Here is a 23,454-nt window from a genome sequence, read left to right on the forward strand (position 1 = left end):
CACTTCTAAACTCAAGTCATTCAGCAAGGACTAGAAGTTTTTTTTTTGTTTTTTTTTTTGTTTTTTTTGTTTTTTTTTAAATTTTTTTTCAACGTTTTTTTATTTATTTTTGGGACAGAGAGAGACAGAGCATGAACGGGGGAGGGGCAGAGAGAGAAGGAGACACAGAATCGGAAAGAGGCTCCAGGCTCCGAGCTGTCAGCCCAGAGCCTGACGCGGGGCTCGATCTCACGGACCGCGAGATCGTGACCTGACTGAAGTCGGACGCTTAACCGACTGTGCCACCCAGGCGCCCCAAGGACTAGAAGTTTTGAAAAAGCTCCAGGTCACACTTTGTGTGGTGGGGAGGGGAGGGCGGATGGCAGAAAATGGCCCATTGAAACAGCTTCAGTTACATCTTTCCTCTTCCCCTCTATTAAACTGATAGGATTTGCTCTTGGGCTCTAGTTGGAAAAAGGCTACCGTGATCATTGTCATTCATTCATTCATTCCGTGATCATAAAATTTCTAAGAATCGCTTCAACATTCTATTAACATAAAAAGGAAACTCTCTAGCAATGTCTTCTTTCACTACTGCCAGTAATTTATACGTTCCCATAGAGATATTTACCTACGACTTCCAAGGTTGTTGTGACATTTGCCGATCCAAAAGTATTATTGGCATAACACATGAACACTCCAGAATCGTTAACTCTTGCTGAGCTGATCGTCAACCTTTCCTGACGTACAAAATTGAAGTCACCTTGGTGCCAGCTATTACTCTGTGGCTGTGCGTTAGTTTGCTGGTTACAGAAGGAGAGGAAAAAAAAAAAAAAATCAAAGATTACCATAAAATTTATATTCAGGATCTTTCCTAGCTAGATAAATTAAAAATAGCAGCAATTAACTTCTCCATATTAACATTCATTATACACTACTTAAGTAAGAATAATAAAGCGTCATGACAAGTCTGTCATTGGAACACTTCATATTCCTGGATTATATTGAAAGATAGTCACTATTAGAAAAAACATGAAAATTCATTTTTTTAATAACCATGGCATACCTGATTCCAAATTCTCTGCATCACTAAATATTGTTTAACAGTGCCAAATTTTAGAAGTTACTACATAAGAAATACCACATTTTACAATGCTGATATTTTACTGATATTTTACAATGAGTCAGCATAGTTAGATCATATCAGCATTTCCTGTTACATGTATTTTTTTAAATTTTATACCCTAGCGATTGAAAGAAAACACATCTCTAATAATCATGTTCTATTAATATTTATACTATTTTCATGAATAAAAGTAGAATCCCAGTGTCTAAAGCTAGCTTGGAAATTCATCCTACAGTTCTTACCCAGCAGAATTTTGGCAACTATTAAAAAGGGTCCCAAAGTATGTAAAACATGTAAGACCAAACCCAAATTACTTAAGCATGAGCTGAAGAGAAAAAGTTACAAATTTACTCTTGTGATATCACCATTCACACATGGAGAGATTTCTGGTATGGAAAATATCATGGGAATAAAGTAAAATATAAACTATAGCTCCTCTCTGAAAAGATTAAAAGGAGTACCAAAGAGCTTTCTTCATCTTCCAAATTTTCTGTAATATGAACACATTCCAATTGAAAAAATAACAACTGAAAAAAGAAAGTAAAGGAGCTGATATTGACATGGAGCGAGATCAAGGGTTTTTGCTGGCCAGGCCATGGTGAGCCTATTAGCATTAGACCATTCTGACGGCATTGTAAATCAGAACAATCCTTGTGGAAAGCAGCTTGGCAGTATGTTCATATCCCCTGATCAATTTCAGCAAATTTATCTCAAGGAAATAACTCAATTAAAAAAAAAAAAAAAAGCTCAAAAATATTTACTGCAGTGACATCTCAGAGATGACCTAAATGTCTACCAAGAATCAAAATCATGAATGTGAAAATAAGAAAAATGTTTATATTACTTAAAACACCTAAATCGAGTGTACCTTAGAACGGCAACCATGTGATAATACATATGCATGGGGGCAGAGAGAAAAGAAATATGAAAAGAAAAAAAAAAAGTGGGCTATATAGTGTTTATAAAGACCAGTCACACAGTCGGTTCAGCATCCAACTTCTGATTTCAACTCAGGTCATGATCCCTGGATCATGGGATTGAGCTCCACGTTGGGCTCCGCAGGGAGTGTAGAGACTGCTTAAGATTCCTCTCTTCCTCCCTCCCTCTCTCCCTCTCTCCCCAACCCCACCCCCTCCACTGCCCACATGCTCTCTCTCGATTAAAATAAATAAATAAAGGGGCGCCTGGGTGGCTCAGTCGGTTAAGCGTCCGACTTCGGCTCCGGTCATGATCTCGCGGTCCGTGAGTTCGAGCCCCGCGTCGGGCTCTGGGCTGACGGCTCAGAGCCTGGAGCCTGCTTCCGATTCTACGTCTCCCTCTCTCTCTGCCCCTCCCCCGTTCATGCTCTGTCTCTCCCTGTCTCAAAAATAAATAAAGGTTAAAAAAAATAATAAATAAAAAAATAATAAATAAATAAAATAAATAAATAGAAATAAATTTCAAACAAAAAAACCAGCCAACATAAACACTACTGGAGCTCTTGAGATGCTTGAGGTCCAAACTGAGTTGTGTTGTAAATATAAAATATGTCCCCGATTTGGAAGACTTAATATCAAAAAAGTAATGTAAAATAACCCATTGATACTTTTTGTTAATTACATGGTAATATTTTAGCTATACAAGGTTAAATAAAATATATTACAATCAATTTTACTTGTTTTACTCTCTGTCATGTGCCTACTAGACAATTTTAAATTACATAGGAGGTTCACATTATATTTCCACTGCATAGCACTGCTACATGCAGTGGTAGAATTATATCTGTTTCTCTTTTTTTCCTCATGTTATTATATTTTTGGAAAAAAAAATTTTACATTAAAATGAGCATACATAAGAGCAGACTGCCAAAGCTGAATGTTTTGAAATAAAAAGAAGAGAAACCTGCTTTGTTAACTAACTGTGAGATCTTGAGCAAGTCAAGGATACGAGCAGTCATAGCTTTTGTTTCTTTTTTTTTTTTTTTTTTTTTTTTTTTTTTAAGACAGAGAGAGACAGAGCATGAACGGGGGAGGGTCAGAGAGGGAGACACAGAATCCGAAGCAGGCTCCAGGCTCCGAGCTGTCAGCACAGAGCCCGACACGGGGCTCGAACTCACGGCCGTGAGATCATGACCTGAGCAGAAGTGGGACGCTTAACCAACTGAGCAACCCAGGTGCCCCACCCAGCTTTTGTTTCTGAAAGGGAAGGAGAGAAGGTCTTTAAAGAAAGGTCTTGAACCGCCTTTCCAATTTGAAGCACTAGGCAGATTAGAAGATACTCCCTTCCCAGAGATTCTTCTAGTAATTGGCAGGAATCTGCCATTTTGCTGCAGAAGATCAATCAAGAAGATGTAATAGCAAGGTGAGGTGACATTGTTCTGTCCTCTCCCGGTCCATCATGTCATAGACTTCTCTTCAAAGGCAGAGTGACGATGGACAGGTAACATCACACATTCTAGATTTATGGTATCTCTTCCTTCTAGTTCTCCCAAGAGCCCAAAGGTCTTCTAACAGGGAGTTAAACCTGAACAATGAACATGTCAATGCGGGAAGGAAAAGCTTGGACCTCAGTAGTGATGCAGACCCAACACCCAAACCTGAAGACCATTTTTAGGACACTGTCAAATATCCTAATTAAAAGTAAAAAATACAAGGGTTTAAAAGCATTAGAAAAGCTAACAAGATTCACAAGGGTTGAATAAATGCCAAGACTCTCTTACGTTTTAAAACACACAACAGCAAAAACTCTAGGACGGTCATTTTATCCTAGATTTCATTGTGAGTTAGTTATTCCAAAGGGTCAGAGTCAAATACCATGGATTTTTAAAATAATTTGATAGTGCTAAGAGTGCTAAGTATTTCAAATTAAGCCAAAGGATATCAACAAAAGATTCATGGATGAACCTTGGCGGAGAGCCATGAGCCCCATCTGTAAGTCACATATTACATATTGTTTGCATGTGATTTGGTTTTCCTTAACCCTTGAGATACACACTGGGATTTCCCCAAAGAGCTCCCAATACCAAAGGCTTATCTTCCAATGCTGGTGGATTAATTGGGAATGGCATGTAAGACTCCAGGGAAAAACGGTTCAGAACAAAACTGCCTGGGGCAATATAATTCCTCATAGGAAAAAAAAGCTAATTTTCAAGTTATACGGAGGCTCAAATATATACATGGTATAAATTGTTCTCTCATCTGAAATCAAGGATTACAGAAAGCCAATTTATATAGGATTGCGTTCTATAAGGTCAGTCAAAAATCCATACATAAACTACCGTTTTTATTAAATTCTATGATACGGAAACGAAAACTTGTTTCTCTGAGCCATTGGTTTGAAAGAACAAGTCTAGTACAATCCATTCTCCTAGTCAGTGGTGATAGGCTTCACCAGCAAGGGATCATCCATCACAAGTCTATGTGAATACCATCATACTACTTTGCATTAGACTAATCACCATGGTTACTTATCTAGCAAAGCATTCTTTAAACAGGCATGAAATCACCAATGTTGAATACAGAGCAAGGGGAGGGAGGACAGGAAGAGGAGGAGAAGGAAACTATATCATATCTTTCCTCCAATGTCATGCACATATGTATACGAAGAAAAACCACCGTAAAAGCTAGTTAACTAGATGGCCAACATTATGCAAATAAAAATTACTGAAACTTCAGTCGATGGGAATTTGAAAACAAAATATTTGGGAATTTAGACATTTTAAAGACCTTGCTATTAAGGAGTATTTAGAGAGGAAAAAAACAAAAAACAAAAAACTTCCAAAACTGGCTCAAAATTTACTTAAGATATGCCTAACACAGTACCTGACATATAGTAGACATTCAATACACATTTGTTAAACGAATGAGAACTTAAACATGTCCAAATGTTTCAGATTAAAGATAACCATTTTATTAATAGTGACTAAAACAAACAGAAAGCCATTAGCAACTTGATCTCAGGTAACCAGCCTCAGAGGGGAGAGTCAGATCAATACAAAAAAGAAACCCAGCTCTCAAATGGATAGGCCACTTTGTGGGAAAGCAAAGAGCTCTCTGGTTAGTATCTGAGGCCATTTACTCTTTTTCAACGTGAAAGGAAAAAAAAACCATTGACAACTTTTCCCAATATTTTAAATAATCTGCCCTGGGTAGCTTTGATAATAGTCTGAAAAAAATCAAGGTGCATACGCAATCATTAGTTTTCTTAAAATTTCCCCAGGAAAGTCAAAGAAACCGGGTACAGTAACAAAAGGAGTCTCGAGTCCTCTCGTTGATTTTCTCAACGTAAATTTACCAAATGACATGCATGTGTCACTAATAATGAAGATACACACCCACATATGGTGTCACGAAAGGGGGAAATCTGCATCTCGACTCACGCCCAGACAGTCCCACCTCAGACAGACATACCAGCTGAGCCTCCCCAGGACAATTAATAGACCCTTTTAAGGAAAAAAAAAAACAAACCCTTAAAATCTCCCACAAAGAGAAAACCATCGATTGGGGGAGAAAAAAAAAAAGGGGGAACAAGCCACTTACCGGGCTGTTTTCCTTGATCCACATCGAGTCCACGGAACTAGACACATCTTTTATCAAGCACATCACGGAGAATTCTTCCCCTTCCCTAAGAAGATGGCTTGCTTTGGACACAGACACAACTGGGACAGCTCTGATGGCTAGAATAAAAAGAAACGGGACCCTCAAATAATCTGTTCTATTATATGCCATTTTCACTTGCCACTTTTCCTCAAATGCGCACAGCTTACTCGGTGGTCTGTTAAATAAAATATCAGGTATGCTACTGACTGCTCTGTAGTACATGCACATCTGTAGGCATCAGCAATTAAATCTTGTATCCTTCAAGCAAATTCATTAATACCGGGTGAAAAAGATAGGACCGTCTGCTTTGAGATTATAACGCTCCTTGACAATGCTATTTTGAAACGGGCAGGCCTGGCATTAATCTTTACCTCACACAACCTTGATGGTTTCATGAGGATGTGACCCGCACCTAGTTAAATTCTTTTAACTGAACAGGCATCTTTCCCGTAGGCCGTAAAAATAATACGTTGTCCGTCTCTGAAAACCCCCATTTTAAATAACCAAACTTAACGCCAAGGAGCACACTTTTTCAAAAGCCTTAAAAAAACCCCCCCGGTTGCTGAATGTCAACTGGTGTCGAATTTGATGATCTGAGATACAAAATCTAGACATCTTCCAGCTACCAAAACAATCTACATAACGCCAGGATAACAACAAAGTCTGTACTCAGTTGGTACTTGCCTCCTCAGATTGTGAAGAGTTTGGGAATGCATGAAAATTAAACAGCCGAGGAGAAAGTCAATCTCTCTGTCAATACTAAATCAAGGAGTGAATAATGTGTATGCTAATCTTTTCAAATAGTGTAACTGAAGCTTCCCAGTGAGTTTCTGTCGGAAGGAACACCTCGTGCGGTTACAAAACTTGGGGTGCCCCGATGTCGGTAGGTTTCACGGCGGTCCCCTCCTCCTACTGACCCCTATACGGTCTAAATGCCAGTCGCTGGTCAACGCGCCCCGCTGGAGGCAGTCGTGGGCGGTTGTGTGGGGTGGGGACTATGCAACAAAGAGTTCACAAGCAGCTGACAGTAGTCTGAAGCCGGGGGGAGTGAGGAAGAGCCAGCTGCCTGACGGCCGATCGAAAGATGGACCAGCGAGAAGAGAGAAGTCATGTACCAATCAACATCAACAGCTGCTCCGCCTCCCAGAAGAAAGCGAGAAGGGCCTCCCCTTACCTGCCCTCACTTTCAGGGTGAATTTCTTCGACAGCACGGACTTGCCCTTCCGGTCCGCAGAGCAATGCAGGCACAGCCGATGGTACTCGCGCTTCACGTTCCTGATTGTGATGCCAGCCTTGGGATCGGTGACGAAAGTCAAGTCCTTGGGAAGAGGCTTCCCCTCGCACCCCCGGAGGGAGTAATTGGTCACCTCTGGGTCTGTCAGAGGACAGCGGACCAGCGTATCATGGTCTTCTTTCCCATACAAGGGAAGGTCAACGAGGAAAAGCTTTGCGGGATCTATAGCGTGTCAAAAATCAGTAGTTTGAATGGTTGAAAACATTTTTGAAAAATCTCAAATGACTCCGACGTTTCTCTTTGCGAGCAAAAGTAGAATTTACCCAAACACTGCTAATTAAGTAACAGTTAACATTTGTCCCTTTCCATGTGTCAGACACCAAGCTTGGACCATTATGCTTTCTCTCATTTAACCCTCAAAACAGCCCTCAGTGAAGGGCACTATCTTCATCACCCTTTATACATGAAGAAACTGAAGTCTCAAAAAAGTGACTCTCCTAGGGGTGCCTGGGAGGCTCAGTCGGTTAGGCGTCCGACTGGCTCAAGTCATGATCTTGTGGTCTGTGGGTGCAAGCCTCACGTCGGGCTCTGTGCTGACAGCTCGGAGCCTAGAGCCTGCTTTAGATTCTGTGTCTCCCTCTCTCTTTACTCCCCCACCCCCCTTGCACTCTGTCTGCCTGTCTGTCTCTCTCTCTCTCAAGTAGATAAACATTAAAAAAATAAAATTATATTTTTTTAAAGGGACTCTCCTAAAGTGACATGGTCCAGAAACGGCTGGGCAGAACTCGAACTGCAGTGATACCACACTTGGGCTCTTAAAAATCTGGGGATATTTTATTACAAAACTTACTCTTTTTCCACAACAGAGGATACTCTAAGGAGCATGAGCCAAGACTAAGCCGGTCTGATAATACCTATCAGGATCAGAGAGGAGAGGTATTCTTCCTCTTAACTGTTCTGTGGGGACCCCCTTCCAGAGTCCCCAATCTCCAGAATCTTTTGGCTTCTGCATAGAATCTGCAAAAACTATTAGCAGGCCACCCCATACGAATGTCACGTGGGTCCCGCTCTATCCATGCTCTCTTGAAAGACACATATTAATACAAACTTGTGGAAATCAACTGAAGCCTTATTCCCAAGGGGAGCTCATGAGTTTCAGGAATGCGGTGGCAAACACTTTATCATCCAAACCAGGACGCTTGTGAGTGAAGGGGAGTGCTATTAACAATTACGCCAGGACACCAGGTGTGGACTGGAAAAGCCTCAGGCAGACTGGGACCTCATATAAGCAAAGACAAACCTCATTCTGTATACACAATATGCTGCCACCTCTCCTGTGTAAAGAGAATACAGATACACGGTTGGGCCAACAGATTATGTTTAAAATGTTTCTTACTTGTCCTTTCTACCTGGAATTCAGGTGTTCCACAAAAATCAACTTGACATCATTGAAATATATACTGACCAATTTTGAAAGATAATTTCCCAGAACGAATTATGCACCTCCCAGCCTTACTAATTAGTTCTATGAATAAAGTACTTCATGATGGCTGAACTATGGTCTGAGGCCATAGCTGTTTTGTTTGGTTTATTTTTTCTACATCTACTCTTGCTCGGTGGCTTAGTCTAGCTCCTACAACGCCCCAATTTCTTTCATTGCTGTAACATGAATCACTTAAGTATCCAAACATCTTAAATCAGTAATAATTCAGCATAGGGCTAAGTTACTAGGGAAGACTTTCCCTTTAAAGAAAACCATGAAGTCTGCCAGACCGACCTGGCGAATTCAGTCGTCCCCATTTATTCAGTGGTTTACCCATTGCGTTAATGCGCAGAATGATACTTCATTAGCACCTGAAAATTAAAGAGTACCTTCCTGAATGTCAAAGAACAGCACACAGGTTAGCTCAACAATTACGGAATCATACCCAGAGGCTAAGCTGCGCCTTATCAGTGTGTATTTTTCAGCTACCCACCTAGGAAAGAATAACAGATAAACTAAGGAGAGGCAGAGTGAATTTCATGGCAACCTTCTCTACAGTGAGCACTAGGTGAGTCAACTGTATTAACCCTTGATAGAGCTAGAATTTGCACAATGCGGTCTCCTCAAAGACAATTACATCAGGACGACAGAGCAGGTGATCTTATCTGAAGGTTGCAATGAAAACCTGAAGCTCTTGAGGTTGCCCAGATCTACGATCTAGGACAAATTTACTCATGATTCCTCCACAATAACCACGGGTGAGGCCTCCTACGCAGCCTCTTTCAATGGTAGCCCCAGTCTAGGTACAGACGCAGGACCAGAACTGGGACTCTCTTTGTCCTGCTAGAACCTGGGTATATCTCTTAAGCTTTACGTACTTGTTTTTACATCAACAAGAAGATTCTCCTGCCTACCCCCCTTCAGCAAACCTCCTCTGGAGAAGGAGGTGAAAAGCACAAATACAGATGAATCATGGAGGTTGTCATGGGAAATGTACAGAAATCCAACCATCATATTTTTCTTCTAAGAGGTCACAGTTTGTTTGTTTTATCTGTTCTTTGGGTTTTGGGTTTGTTTTTTTTTACATGAATCCACTGACAACTATTAAGAACCTAAGAGGGACAGGGGTTGATTAGCTGACTGGGTGATTTTTCCGGAATTTGCTCCCTAAAAGTGGATCAATTCTTTTGAAGTGTTGGCCTGTTTAGGCCTTTAGAGGCCTTTAGTTCCCTGAAGTGTTTTTACTAAGTGGGAGTATCTAGGATCTCAAGGCATTAAAATGCAGCTTTCCCAAAGGGCCCAATTTATTCTCAGGGTTTACTCAGAGCTTCCAGAACAAATGGGCTCACCATATTGTAACCTCATTAGGAAGAGCATCACAGCCTTGCAGACCTTCAGCTGGAGTCATAACCACAGCCACCATGTGTCAAAAGATGGGGTGGGGGGGTGGGGGAAACTAACTAAGAATAATTTGTTTTAGGTTTTCTAGACCCAGCCAGTAACATTTTATCTATGGCTGGCCATGTATATGTCATCCATAATTAAGAACAAGATCTTAAGTTCTCCAAAGCATTGCGTGAAAGAAAGCCACACGTTTACCTCTAACAAACACGTAAATGGAACTGCTTAAGCCGCCTCCGTTGGTGCACGTGTAATTGCCTGTGTTGGTGGCCTCTGCTTTCTCCGTGATCCATTCATTGTGTGTGATCTCACTCGACTGGCCCAGGGTCTCAAAAGTCCATTTGACAAATCCTGGATCGGTGCACAACAGCCTAATCTCGTCGCCAACACTGACTATTAACTCTGATGTTGCTGGATGGATGGATGGTAGAGACCGTTCCCCTGGACTCACAGATGGTTGAGAAGAGCCTGCCAAGAAAAGTCAGAATCGTGTTGAGTATGATCTTTTTCCTTGGCGAAATAAAGCATTTCTTCCAATATTGATTTCCATCTTCTGTGTGCTCTACAATAAAAATAGGACAGAGCTGCCCGGCTATTTATAGTTAGAAAGAGTTCTGTTTAAAGTTTAAGTTCATCTACTGAATTATTTTCTGCAACTCTCAACTAATCCTGAGGGTCGCACTTGGTATGCAACCAACTCACTGGATGCCATGGCCTTCTCTGGGCTAAACACCCCAGCTGGGTCAAGTTTCCACTCTGAATAGGGGCCATCGCCGTGGTACTGACTTACTGACACCCAGCCTAGAAACAACAAAAACAAAACCTCGCACTATAAAAACACACACACAAAAACTCCTGACCTGTTACTCTTGTGGCAAAACGTACATGATCATGACACAGCTTGGCTGTGAACTGTTATTTGTATGCAGTGCTCCTTACATGGTGATGTTCATCAAAAGGAGAACTATTTATGAGTTCCAAGCCATAGGGCAGAAAATGAAAATCCCATTTGAAAGATCAGACCATGAGAGGTTTCACGACATTTGTCGGGTTGCAGCCTAATCAAACTAATGCCTAGACAGGCGTCCTAGTTTAAAGATGCAAACTTTAGACTCTGAATATGAAACTTGAACCTTAGAAAATTCGCAGCAGTCAACTCATTCATCCATCTGTCGCATAAATGCATGAATTACGATCTGCAAAAGCTTTGGGCATAAATGCATTAATTGTGATCTGCAGAAGTCCACGTGAAGTGCAACACGTGGTTCTTACACACACTCCAGAGTTTACAGAACACACTGCTTCCATGTCAGAATAAGTGAAACATAGCTCCGAGTTTTAGCTTTAAGCTGAAGAAGTAGGAGGTGGGCTGGGCCAGAAAAGGCCAAAGATGAGACACGTGCCATGGACATATACCACAGAGACCACGTGCAGAGGCACCATACGGTTTTCAGTAGAAAGGTGACATGCATAGTAAGATACTAGAGATCAATTGGAGTCAAGGAAATCAGTGAAAAGCTATGGTTCTCAGGTAGGCAGAAGCGATAAGACTTACAGTAAGGATTTGAGACTAAGGATGCCATGTACCGCCAGAGGAAAAACACATCAATGGTTATAGTGCCAGGAAAGCTGCAAAGATGGACTCACCTACAGCCTGGGTGAGGGAGATGGAAGAAAGAGTCCCTGGACGAGGTGGGCTAGAGCATCAGGGGAACAGAACTCCCTGGGGTGCTTCCAATCACTTCTGCAAGGTCATGGGCGAAATGGGATGCCTATCCCACACCAGGAAACTCTCTACACATTTGGCATGATCGGGGGTGGGGAGATGGGGACAGAATCATAAAGGGATGGGGACAGGAGGGGCGAGAGCCCTGCAATAACATGTGGGGTTAAAAGACGGGATCAGACAGTCAAGGGTAAGAGATTGTGGAAAAAAGAGGAACACACAGTACGAATCTTGGAGAGCCCTCCCAGCTAAGATTTAAAACTCAAACAAACAACAAAAACAACAAAAAGGCACAACCAGAAAGGAAGGGGAGTTGCTAAAGAGGGGAGGGAAGGCAACACATCAGACGGTTTCAAGGAAAAGGTGGCGGGTCCTAAGGCAGGTGCTGAGCAAGGTCAAGGGCATGAACAAAAGTCCCTGCCTTTGGTGGGAAAGAGATCACAGGAAATCTGAGAGTACAATTTCGGGTGAGTGGGAGTGTCTGTGTGCTCCAAGGTGAAAGTCTAAGTGTAGACCTCTTGCTGAGGAGCTACAGCAAGAGAAGGCAGAGAAACAGATCTGTAGTCAAACGAGGCTAAAAGTTACAGAAGGGATCCCTTAACATGTGAGCATAGAAGGAAGAGAGTCTGCGGAGAGGCACGGACCAAAGATGCTCCGAAGAAGCACTCAAACTGTCTGCTGCAGGTGCGCATAGATGACCAGTCTCGATTCCAATTTGTCATCCAGACAAACGATCTCATCCGGGCACCTTTCAACCATGGCTTCAATTGCAGCTCCACGAGATCATGCCAAGTACACCCCAGATTAAAGACACTCAGCAACTTGGATTCGCAGACGGTAATAACAAGGTCAATTATAATCATCAAATGTTATTAAGCACCAACAACGTAAGAAGTGCTATAGGCCAAGACCACCTATACCTGCTGGCTTCAGCATCTAGATGGAGGAGACGGGATATAAAAACAAAGTGCTTGGGATTATTTTTAAAGTTATACAGCACGCTCAATAATGAAAATGGGCACGACAATAAATGAAGACACTATCACTTCAATTATTTATCCCCTGGCGAAAAGGGAGTAGTTCCAAGTAAATAGCAGTGACGTGGACAGTAAATTCAATCCAAAAATTCTTAAAGAATTTGTATTGCCCTATATTTCGATCGATTCAGTTTTCTCGGGAGTGGATCTTAAGGGTATATGTAGATATTACAATCCAGTTGAATAAATATTGCTGACTTCCAGAGACCTACCATGCCAATGTATGCTAAGCCTCACTGTGTGACCTAAGGCAGGCCACTCAACTTCTCTGTGCCCAAGTTTCCACATCTGGAAAACGATAAAAAAAAAAAAAATACCCTCATCTCAGAATTCTTATGGGAATCAAATGCGGCAAATACATGTAAGGAGCTTAACACAGGACTGGGCACCTTTAATAAACATTGGCTATTACAGCAAAGCCGTAAAGTATACTTGGTAAGACCTTGGACTGAAAACAGTCTAAATGTCCATCCTGGCTCTGCCATTAGTCAGTGTGTGATCCTTAGGCCGGTTCCTCATCAACTGGGTCTCAGTTTGCTCATTTGCAAAGGAGGGACAGTAACAGAACCTATTTCATAAGGCCGTTATATAAAGCCCTCAGAACCATCTGGGGGCACCTAGACAATACGACTAAATATTGGACACGATTATTCTAAAAACAGAACCTCTTATCACTCCTCCAATCGGTCCTGACTTATTCACTTTCTATGAATGTAAACGGTTCCGTCATTTCCCAAACAGGTTCCTGCCTGACTTCTGCCTCCTTGGCAGCAAATCCTAGCAATCTTTCTGCCACTCCTCCTTGTCTGTCTTTCCATGCCTGCTGTCCCGCGCCCAGACTGGCCACTTATTATCTCACAGAGAGACGGCCTCCTCTCCTAAAAGATCTCCATGGCTCCGGCCACCCCACTCACAGCTCCTCAAACCTCATAACCCTGAGATCTATCACCCTAAAGCACCACCTCTCAACAACCCCACTCCCAGCCTCAAAAACCCTAACAGAGGCTGCAGCAGCTAACTCTGACATCATGTATGGTTTGCCAAGCACTTTTCATGGGACTAATTTATAGCTGCTTCCTCTGGACCTTTACTTGCCTCTCCAATAAGACAGATCCTTAGGCTGGCTGGCTAAGGAGCCCGTAAACCGCTCTATTCCTTGCTCGGCTCATCTTTCCGCCCATGTCCCCAGAACACACCAACTCCACAATTCACCTTCATGCCACGTGGAAAGCCCTGTTTTCATGGGTGTTAGTCCCTCACCATGATCACCTGTCCTCACTAAATCCGTCCAACATGTCCAGCCCCATCACCCATTTGGTTTGTACTGATGCTTACACGTGGTCCACGTCTACGTCTTACCTCCTCCTAATCCTAAATGGTGTTTTTCCCCTGGCACAGTCATGAAAACATTCCCTTCGATCCCTGAACATGTGAAAGATCGGAGGAAGGACAGGTTCCTAAACACCCAGCCCCTGTAACAGGTGTCAACAGCCCACCGATCTATCCCCAAAAGAGGACAGGTGTCATTTCTGCGGCTCCCCATAAGGGAGTGGCTCCACTCATCCATTAAACTGCTACAGATACCTCCAAGAAAGAAGCCTCCAAATTTGAGATCACGGGTGTAGGCTTTCCTTCTAGAGATTTAAAAAACAAATTTTAAAATAATTGCCACCAGAAGCATTAAGGATTTTATTTTCAAAATACATTATTTGTAAGTTCAACCCTCTAACTCACCCTGTAAAAGGAAAATAGAGCTTATATTACAGTGGGACTCTGTGTATTACTTATTCTCTTTTTTCCAAACTATCTTGAATGTTATTATAATGTTCTCACAATAGAAAAAAAAACAGAGATACATGTTAAAGGTATGCAAGGGGCACCTGACAAGTTGGAAGAACATGCGTCTGTTGATCCCAGGGCTATGAGTTCGAGCCCCATGTTGGGTGTAGAGATTACTAAAAAAATAATAAACTTCAAAAAAAAGTGTATACACACACATCTACCTGCCTTTATTATATTTTAAATTCAAGACCAATAAGGTATTCCAACTGAGCTTTGAAATTGTTCTGAAATCACACATTATTGAAAGTGTTTGGCACATAGCAAATTCTCAACAAATGTTTGTTGAATTGGGTTTTATCTACATCAGGACTCTTTGCATTAGAAAATGTGCTTCCTTAATTGTGTTTGGCTAAGGCTAGTTTATGAGTTGTTTTCTATTCCCTGAACACATGTTAATTAATGAGCCAAAAAAAAGAAATGCCAAATCCTACCATTGTGGGGACCAACTACTAAAGGGACTGATGGCTCTGGGCCATCATAGTCAATAATGTTGCAAGACTTTAACAATATCAAGATAAATGCCAAAAAAAAAAAAAAAAAAGATAAATGGCAACATACCTTCAATAACCTCTTTCACTAGTGTAAAATTCAACCATACCCAAAAGAATTGAAAGCAGGGATACAAACAGATACTTGCAAACACATGTTCACAGCAGCATTACTTACGACAGCCAAGACGTAGAAACAACCCAAGTGTCCATCAACAGATAGACAAAATATAGTATGTGCATACAAGGGACTATTATTCAGCCATGAAAAGGAAATTCTGACACCTGTTACCACATCGATGAACTTCACAAACATCATGCTATGTGAGACAAGCCAGAAACAAAAGGATAAATGTTGTATGATTCCATTACATGACGTACCTACAGTAGGCAAATTCAGAGACAGAAAGGAGAATAGAGACTACCAAGGGCTGGGGGATGGGGAATGGAGCGTTAATGGGTTTAATGGGTCCAGAATTTCCATTTGGAATGATAAAAAAAGAAAAAAAAAGTTCTGGAAATGGATAGTGGTGATGGTTGCACAACATTGTGAATGAGAACGGCACTGAATTGGACGCTTAAAAAAAAATGGTACATTTTATATCATGTGTATTTTACCACAATAAGAAAAATGTCTAAAATTAAAAAAAAAAAAAAAAAAAAAAAAAAAAAAAAAAAACCACAATTTTTTAAAGGCCCTGGCTGGTGAAGCCTCAAACCTTCTCAGCTACCCTGGATCTTTCTTAGCTGACCACTGGTATCAGCCTCTGTGAGCCCCCCGACTTTGTTTTATATCATATTATTAAAAAAAATAATTAATTGTCGTCATTTTTACTTGTTCCACACAGTTGTGCCTGAGGGTCCGAATAGCATCTTGACTACGATCTCTCTATGACCTTACACAAAGCAGGCATTCATAAAAGGTCTTTTAACCTTCTGGGTTGAATAGGCTGTATGTTTTAAATGATGCGGACTCCTGGGGCGCCTGGGTGGTGCAGTTGGTTAAGCATCCGACTCCTGATCTCGGCTCAGGTCATGATCTCATAGCTTGTGAGTTCGAGCCCCGCGTCGGGCTCTGTGCTGACAGCTCAGTCTGGAGCCTGCTTTGGATTCTGTGTCTTCCTCTCTCTGCTCCTCCCCTACTCACACTCTGTCTCTTTCTCAAAAATAAACATTAAAAAAAATAAAAAATAAAAAAAACATGTGGACTCCTACCCAGGAGACTCTGAGCACTCAAGACCATTAGGTTCTTTTCTGCACCTCTGTTCTCCTACTCACACTATCAGAGTCACTTGGTCTACTTCTCAAACCTGTTTACGGAAGTTAGACTTGTGGTGTATTATATATATAAATTAAGTGCATGTTATGAAAATTGAAATGTATGTGGAGGTGGGTGCAGGGGGGAAGGGCTGTTGATTCTCTGATAACTAAGAAACACTCTAAAGGCGGCTCAACTAAAGGGAGTGTCAAATTCAATGTGGCTAAAATAGGAGACGATTGGAGGAGGGCCTCCAAGTCACAAACAGGGTTGGCGGGGGGAATCTGCATCCTAACAGTTTCACGAGCATTACATTTAAGGAAACAAGTTAGAAACCACAGACCTTGCTTGCATCTTGGGTGTGGTGTATGCGGAGAACTCCCGCCAGTCATCCCGAACTCAAAGTCAACCAAAACTCAAAGACAAGGTTCTGCTTCTCCACCAAAAAGAATGTGGTCGCCCATCCGCCCATCTTTCTTTCTTAAGTGAAAAGAAAATATTCAAGGTATACCTGAATTAAAAGACTAATTGAGGGTGCCTGGGTGGCTCAGGTCATGATCTCACAGTTTGTGAGTTCGAATCCCACATCGGTGAGCTTGAGCCCCGCTTTGGGTACAACACGAGCCCCGCTTTGGGTAAAACATGAGCCCCGGGTGAGCTTCTCTTCTCTTTTTTTCTCTTCTCTCTCTGCCCCTCGCTCACTTGCGCCCCCCTCTCTCAAAAAAATAATAATAAACTAAAACAAAATACGAATTGAGAGTCCAGGTTGCACTTCTACTAGAGAAGGTTCTCAATGATCAGTGTAAGTGAGAGCCACTTGCTTGAGCACAAGGTTCTCCCCAGGCCCGCCAGCAGTGGCTGGACCCCTCCCACCATTGCTACAAACCTATTCTCAAAGATCCTCCTGAGGGCTTTGCACCCTTCACAGATGTCTAAGCTGCAAAGCCTGGATTTACAGCTGGGGTTAAAAGTAAGGAAGTCATTTCAAAACCTTTTCTTTGGACACAAATATAAGGAACCAGGTAAAATAACGGCAGGGAGGAAAACCCACGTAGAGAGGCCTATTCTAGTTTTGAGGAAGTAGGGCAGGAGGAGTCACTACTAAGGCAAAGCTCAAAGCCCCACTGTAGTCTAACTACTCATTAGTTCAAGTACTATTTAACCACAGTTTGTAATAAAAAAAAAAGGGGGGGGGGGCTAATGATTTGTATATCCTACTCTTTCTGACATACTTTTATATCCCCACAGGAATAAACTGGATGAAAACCAAGTTGAAAGGATCCTAGTAATTGCCCGCAACACCCATGAGGCTTTAAAAACAAGTAGATGATACTGGAAATAGAATAAAGCAGGAGGGAGGGGGAGCATGAGCTCAGTGAAAACCAAACCTTATAAAAATGCTCTGGCCCAGTGGCAGGGAGACTGTAAATCCATCCTGGATCACCCAGAGTGAAGGAAGCCATGCCACGGGGGATCCCAGCAAGGCCCCCACTTTACTGTTGGGTTCAAGCTACCATATGTACCCAAGTCTTTTGCTTCAACACTGCATAACTATTACAATGGTAGCGAAGTAGATGCTGATGGAGACCTCAGGGACAAACCCAACACAAATGAAATAAAAATACTGAAAGGTGGTAAACATGTCCCAGGACTCCAAGGGAGCAGCTACTGTTCTCCCCAAAAGCACCATGAAAAAAGTTCCAGAGGAAGGGGCCGTGAGGGCTGAGCCAGTAAGACCTTGTCCATTGGCACGTGTCGCTGTTTATATGTGTGTTCAAGGAAAGGCAAGGCAAAGTTCTCAGAGTATGAAGGTGTGTGTGGTAGTCAGGAAAAGCTCATCCTACAAGGACCTCGCCCCTACCTTACTCCCACATAAGCTCTCAGAACCCAAAGCAAAGTCTGTATCTCTCTCTGTGCTCAAAGCCTCACAGAGCACCAGGAATACAGAAGGTGACAAAAAATGCACGGTGAAGGGATCACTACATGTATTAAATGTGGAGGTGCCGGACAGGAAAGGTAATTGGGGACATCATCCTACACAGCAGCGTGTCTCTGATCTAGAGTGCTTTTTAACCAGTCTTCCTGCAGGTCAATTTCTTTCAGTGACGGATAATTTTATACATTCTTTTATATGACAGATCATGAAATAGAAAGTAAAATAAATTCACTTTTCAGGTGGAAAATCACGAGCCTTCAAAGAAACCAAACCACCTTACAACGACATACTCCCAAACATACCATCCAAATCCCTACTGCCCCCAACCTTCAACGGCACCTCCATGGACAAGTTGGAGAACGGTCCTAATGGATCACATGATGCCAGATTCACAACTCTGCTATTTCCAAAGCACTTTCTGGGTAAGAGAGAGTTCAGCTGTATCTTTCACCTTGTAATTCCGAGATTAAAGCACTTACCGGGATAGAGCTCATTATTAAAATCTACTCAGGTTAGACACAAGATAAATAACAAGTAATTGACACAATCTCACTGTCTTAGGTCTTCCACGGCGATATTCCTGTGGCCGTGGCCTCAAAACCAATCCCTTGGCACAGTGCACATTTGTACTTAGTTCTTAAAAATGACAGAAATTCTCTATCTGCACGCCCAGCCTTGGTACTACATCAGGCACAGGATTTGCAGTGATTATACAAAATTTGTTTCCGTATTTGAGACAGTTTACGGTTTCCAGCCATAGCAATACACCATTGTAAAACGATCAGCCGTTTGAAAGTCGGTTTAAAATCGTAAAAAGCAGACTTCACTGCAACATAGTTTTTGAAAACAGCAGCTCCTTAAGTATATTGCAACGTTGGTCTAAAGATTATGAACTAATTGACAGAAGGGAACTAATGGGCAGAAAAACAAAAGCCGGAGCCTTAGTCATCAGTGGCAGCGAGGGACGGGAACAAAGCAGGCACTTCTGAAAGGGTCTTCATTGATGAAATGGTACTAGAGCTCCTACTATTTGTCCTGGGTGGGGCTGGGGCCCAGGAGAATACAGAGCCTTAGAATGAAGCCAGCAGAGCAAGAAGGGAAATGGGGCGGGGCAAGAAGAGGATTCCCAAAGCTCAGAATAAAGAATGTGACCTGGCTGTGTGACCTGGCCAAGCCCCCGGGTAGAGGAGGGGAAAGGTCTATTAGGAGCGGGGAACACAAGAGCAAATACGGCAGACCTAGGAAGGTGTGTGCAACATCAGGGTGTGACGCCATAGGTCCTGAGGGGCAGGATCATCACAGGCCCCCTTCGTCACAGGAAGGGGGTGAGCCCAGCCTGACGGGGAGCGACTGATGTGTGCTGGTCAGACCTCAGAGGGAGCAGTGAAGGATAGTATTGATGGATGAGTAAAGGTCCTGGGGTGGGCTGCATCTGAGCAGCGAAAAAGCGAGAGGAAGAAGACAGGACACCTGTGTTTGGCTTAGGTGATGGGGAGATGCGGTGCTGACAGCCTGGAGAAGGAAGAAGATTTAGAAGTATTTGGACCAGTGGGTGGCACTGGAATGTCCGGGAACTTTGCGGGGGGGGGGGGGGGGGGGGCTGTGTCAGGACCACAAACACACTCACCAGCACACAGCAAGTGACTGGGGGAGGGGGGCTAACCAGCCGGGTCCCTAGAATCATCCAGGGAGGAAGAATACAGAGGGGCCAAAAAGGAGATGACAGACACAAGGTGGCTAGAGTAGGGTAGAGACGGCATGGCTAGGTGGGTAAAGGAGAACCAAGAAATTGCAGATAAGGTGGTGCAGAGGACCTTCTAGATGGATGCCAGAATCTCTGAGGGCATGCAGCCAGTGGGACACCAGAAGTGGACAGAGAACGAGCCCCTCAATTATCAGCACACAAGACTGGTCACTAACAGACACATCCTAGCCTATATCACTCATTGCAACGCTGGCCACACGCCAGAATCGCCAACGTCCCAGTCCCACCCTACGCCAATTTGCACCAGAATCTCCAATGGTCGTGGGTGTGGGAGAAGAGGAACCTTGACTGCACGTGCTGTTGAAAGGCGGCAACCTCGGAGCCACAGGCGGGTGGGGGGGGGGGGGGCAGGAGGACTCTTGGAGCTCGACAGCATGGGAGGCAGCGGCTCCTAGAGGGCTGAGTTAGAATGCGGGGAAGGGGAGCCACAGAGGCTGGAGAACAAAGAAGGAAAGAAAAGGAAACAGGGACAGAGAGAGGAGTGATTGGCAGAGAAGGTCAGTACAGACCTGCTGCAGGCTCCTGGGCTGTTGCTGCCTGACCTCAGGGGCTGATGAATGTGGCCATAAGGTGCAGGAGCCCATGTGGGGGTCAATGGCACCAAAGCCAAGGTGAAAACGCTTATTGTCCAGGTCCTTTTCTTTTTTTTTTTAATGTTTATTGGGGGTGGGGGGTGGAGACAGCACGAGAGGGGAAGGGGGAGGGGGAGAGAGGGGGAGAGAGAGAGAGAGAGAGAAAGAGAGAGAGAGAGAGAGAATATGAATCTCAAGCAGGCTCCGTGCTGTCAGCACAAAGCCCCATGCAGGGCTCAATCCCACGAACCATGAGATCATGACCTGAGCCAAAATCAAGAGTCGGACACTTAACTGAGCCACCCAGGCGCCCCTCCAGGTCTTTTTTCTTTGGACCTGCTCTTTCCAGGAAAGGGGTACAAAGGGGCCAGTGGTACCACATGTGGGTCCTGCCTTCTCATGGACGTCCAGGGAAGAGAGGTTCATCAGGCTCCCCAGTGCTAGAAACGGACGTCCCACCACAAACAGGGGTGCTCATCTCTCGGAAGGCAGGGCCAGGCTGCATTCCACCCCCGCCCCATTCTACCTTCTCACCCACCACCTTTCTGTGGGCTTTCAGCCTAGGTGGATTCACCTGTGGTTTGGGCCCTTCCTGCCTCTGCCACGGAGAGTGGTTTCCTCCTGGGGGCCAAGTCAGCTCCTCCATTTTCTGCCTTAACCACAGAACCAGTAAGGTGCGTGCTTGGACAAACCCAGAACTACTGAATCACCTGTGTTGATCACACCTTATCTGCAGTCCTTGCATTTCCTGCTCTCATGGCTGTTATTGGGATCCCTGGTGAAAGAATGCACATCTCGTCCTCTGTTGTAAAGCACTTCCCCAGATTCCTCAACCTGGTACAACTGGGAGCTTCTCTGCGGCTGTACCTTCAATTCCTTCATTCTACTGCTTCTTGATTCACAAGCATGCCATCTGGTGGCAGGAGAAGACCTCCCCCCGCCCCACCACCCCGCCCCCCCCCACACCCCCGACCTCGAGCAAAGCAGACCCAAGATCAAGGAGGTGTTAAATATTCTGCTTTCTTCTCAGGAAACTTACAAAGAGGACCGAGCAGCAAAGATTCAAGCTTCCAATAAATGCCTTTTAAAGACAGGACATCTGTCAAAGCTTTTCTCAGGTTGGGGGGAATAAGCAAGATTATTAATTGTTTGGTTTCTGCTAAGATAAATAATATTTATATACTTTAGATAAAATGTATAACTGCCTTTTTTTTTTTTTTTTTTTCCTCTTCAGCAGTTAGTGAAGGGTGTGAAGAAAAAAACGTAATGGTAGGGAATCCAGAAGTTCTGGATTTGAAATCTTGGGGCGCCTGGGTGGCTCAGTCGGTTGAGCGTCCGACTTCAGCTCAGGTCACGATCTCGCGGTCCGTGAATTCGAGCCCCGCGTCGGGCTCTGGGCTGATGGCTCAGAGCCTGGAGCCTGCTTCGGATTCTGTGTCTCCCTCTCTCTCTGCCCCTCCCCCATTCATGCTCTGTCTGTCTCAGTCTCAAAAATAAATAAACATTTAAAAAAAAAAAAAAAAGAAACCTTGAGCAAGTCACTTAGGTTCTCTAGGCCTCAGTTTCCTCTTCTGAAAAATTATAAAGAGGCCATCAAAAGCTCTCGAAGTTTAGGATCTGTAATCAAGTACTTAGGCCATAAAAGGGTCAAGATCCAGTGGCTGGACATAAAAGGTACTCGCTAATTGTGGCAAGAATGAATAACAATGATTCTCTTAGGATACAAATAATATCTAATCACTTTTAGAACTCCTGTGTGAACTGGGGGTTGATGGGGGGGTGGTGGGGGAGAGGGGAAAGTGGGTGATGGGCATTGAGGAGGGCACGTGTTGGGATGAGCACTGGGTGTTGTATGGAAACCACTCTGACAATAAATTATATTTAATATAAAATAAATAAATAAATAAATAAATAAATAAATAAATAAATAAATAAAACTCATGTGTGAACACAGAATAAGGGCCTAAATGTGGAATCTGATCCCTGGCTCTTAACTTCTTATAATGTGAACAGAGGTGTGGAGAGGTGAGTATCACTCAACACTGAAAGGACCCTTCTCAGCTGATTATTTTGCAAGATTCCTTCTAGATTTGCATGCCTCACCAGCAGCAGAAACTGTCATGGGACTACTTAATAGATTTCCTACTCACTCGTCCCGAAGAAAAATACAACCCAATGTTTGAGGAAGCAGGACTTCCTCTTTTGATCTCAGACAAAGACACACAGGGAGAGGAAACCCTTCTCCGCCATTATGAGGTCGGTCTTTGGGGAATCAGATAAGGTCTGGATTTGACAAGCACAATATATTAGGATCCATCCCTGCAACAGAAAAGAGGAACTTTCTCATTTCCAGGGGGTTTTCCCCAGCAGCCCAGTACAGCTCCTGTTGTAAATACATAGATTTCCGTGTTTCTGAGTTCTGGAAAGCACTTGCTGACATCTGAACCTGATAAGAAGCATTAAGGATTTGAATACAATAACCACCAGGAGACCCTCACCATCTGTGAAGTTTGGGGTGGGGGAGGAGGAGCTCTTGACTTCTTTCAACTTTAACTTCCTTAACTTAAAGAAGGATTGGGAACAAAGTGAAAAGAGCAAAAAGAGCTTGGGGAAGGTCAGCCATACTAGCCAGAGGCCGGTGTTACCCCAAGTCCTGCCAAGCACCAAGGCAGAGTGCCATGTGTGGCTCACCTTCAGGCGCATGCTCCAGAGACAGAGGCGGGATCCTTGCAAGACTTTGCAGAAGGACCTGTCGGGCATCAGCTACCCTCACATTAGTGTTTGCCCTGCGCGGCTGTGGCAGTGCCTGCCGGTAAGGACCGAGGATGCACCCATGCTAACTAACCACCATCCCATTTCCTCCTCCTGGGAACTAAGAATTCCTCAAAATGCCAACTCCCAGGTTTAGGAGGGGAAATGAGGTTGGGCTCGCAGCACATGAAAACTTTAATAATAATACATGCCAACCATAAGCGCTAGTCCTACTTCCACAGCATCTAATTCTAATGACATCAAATAAAATGCCAGTAA

General features: G+C 43.5%; 1 protein-coding gene across 2 annotated transcripts in view; it reads right to left on the reverse strand.

Annotated features, from left to right (window-relative positions):
* KIT (KIT proto-oncogene, receptor tyrosine kinase) overlaps positions 1 to 23,454 on the reverse strand; it is an 86,422-nt gene that overhangs the window by 39,568 nt on the left and 23,400 nt on the right. For both annotated transcript variants that reach the window (XM_019469682.2, XM_019469673.2), the window contains exons 2-5: positions 9,999 to 10,268; positions 6,857 to 7,138; positions 5,623 to 5,759; positions 611 to 782 (exon numbers count right to left, since the gene is read on the reverse strand). In XM_019469682.2, coding sequence (XP_019325227.2) covers positions 611 to 782; positions 5,623 to 5,759; positions 6,857 to 7,138; positions 9,999 to 10,268 — 861 coding nt within the window. The remainder of the gene's footprint in view (positions 1 to 610; positions 783 to 5,622; positions 5,760 to 6,856; positions 7,139 to 9,998; positions 10,269 to 23,454) is intronic.

Source organism: Panthera pardus, unplaced genomic scaffold (assembly GCF_024362965.1).
Source record: "Panthera pardus isolate Hobbes unplaced genomic scaffold, ASM2436296v1 HiC_scaffold_13, whole genome shotgun sequence".
NCBI classification, from domain to species: Eukaryota; Metazoa; Chordata; class Mammalia; order Carnivora; family Felidae; genus Panthera; species Panthera pardus.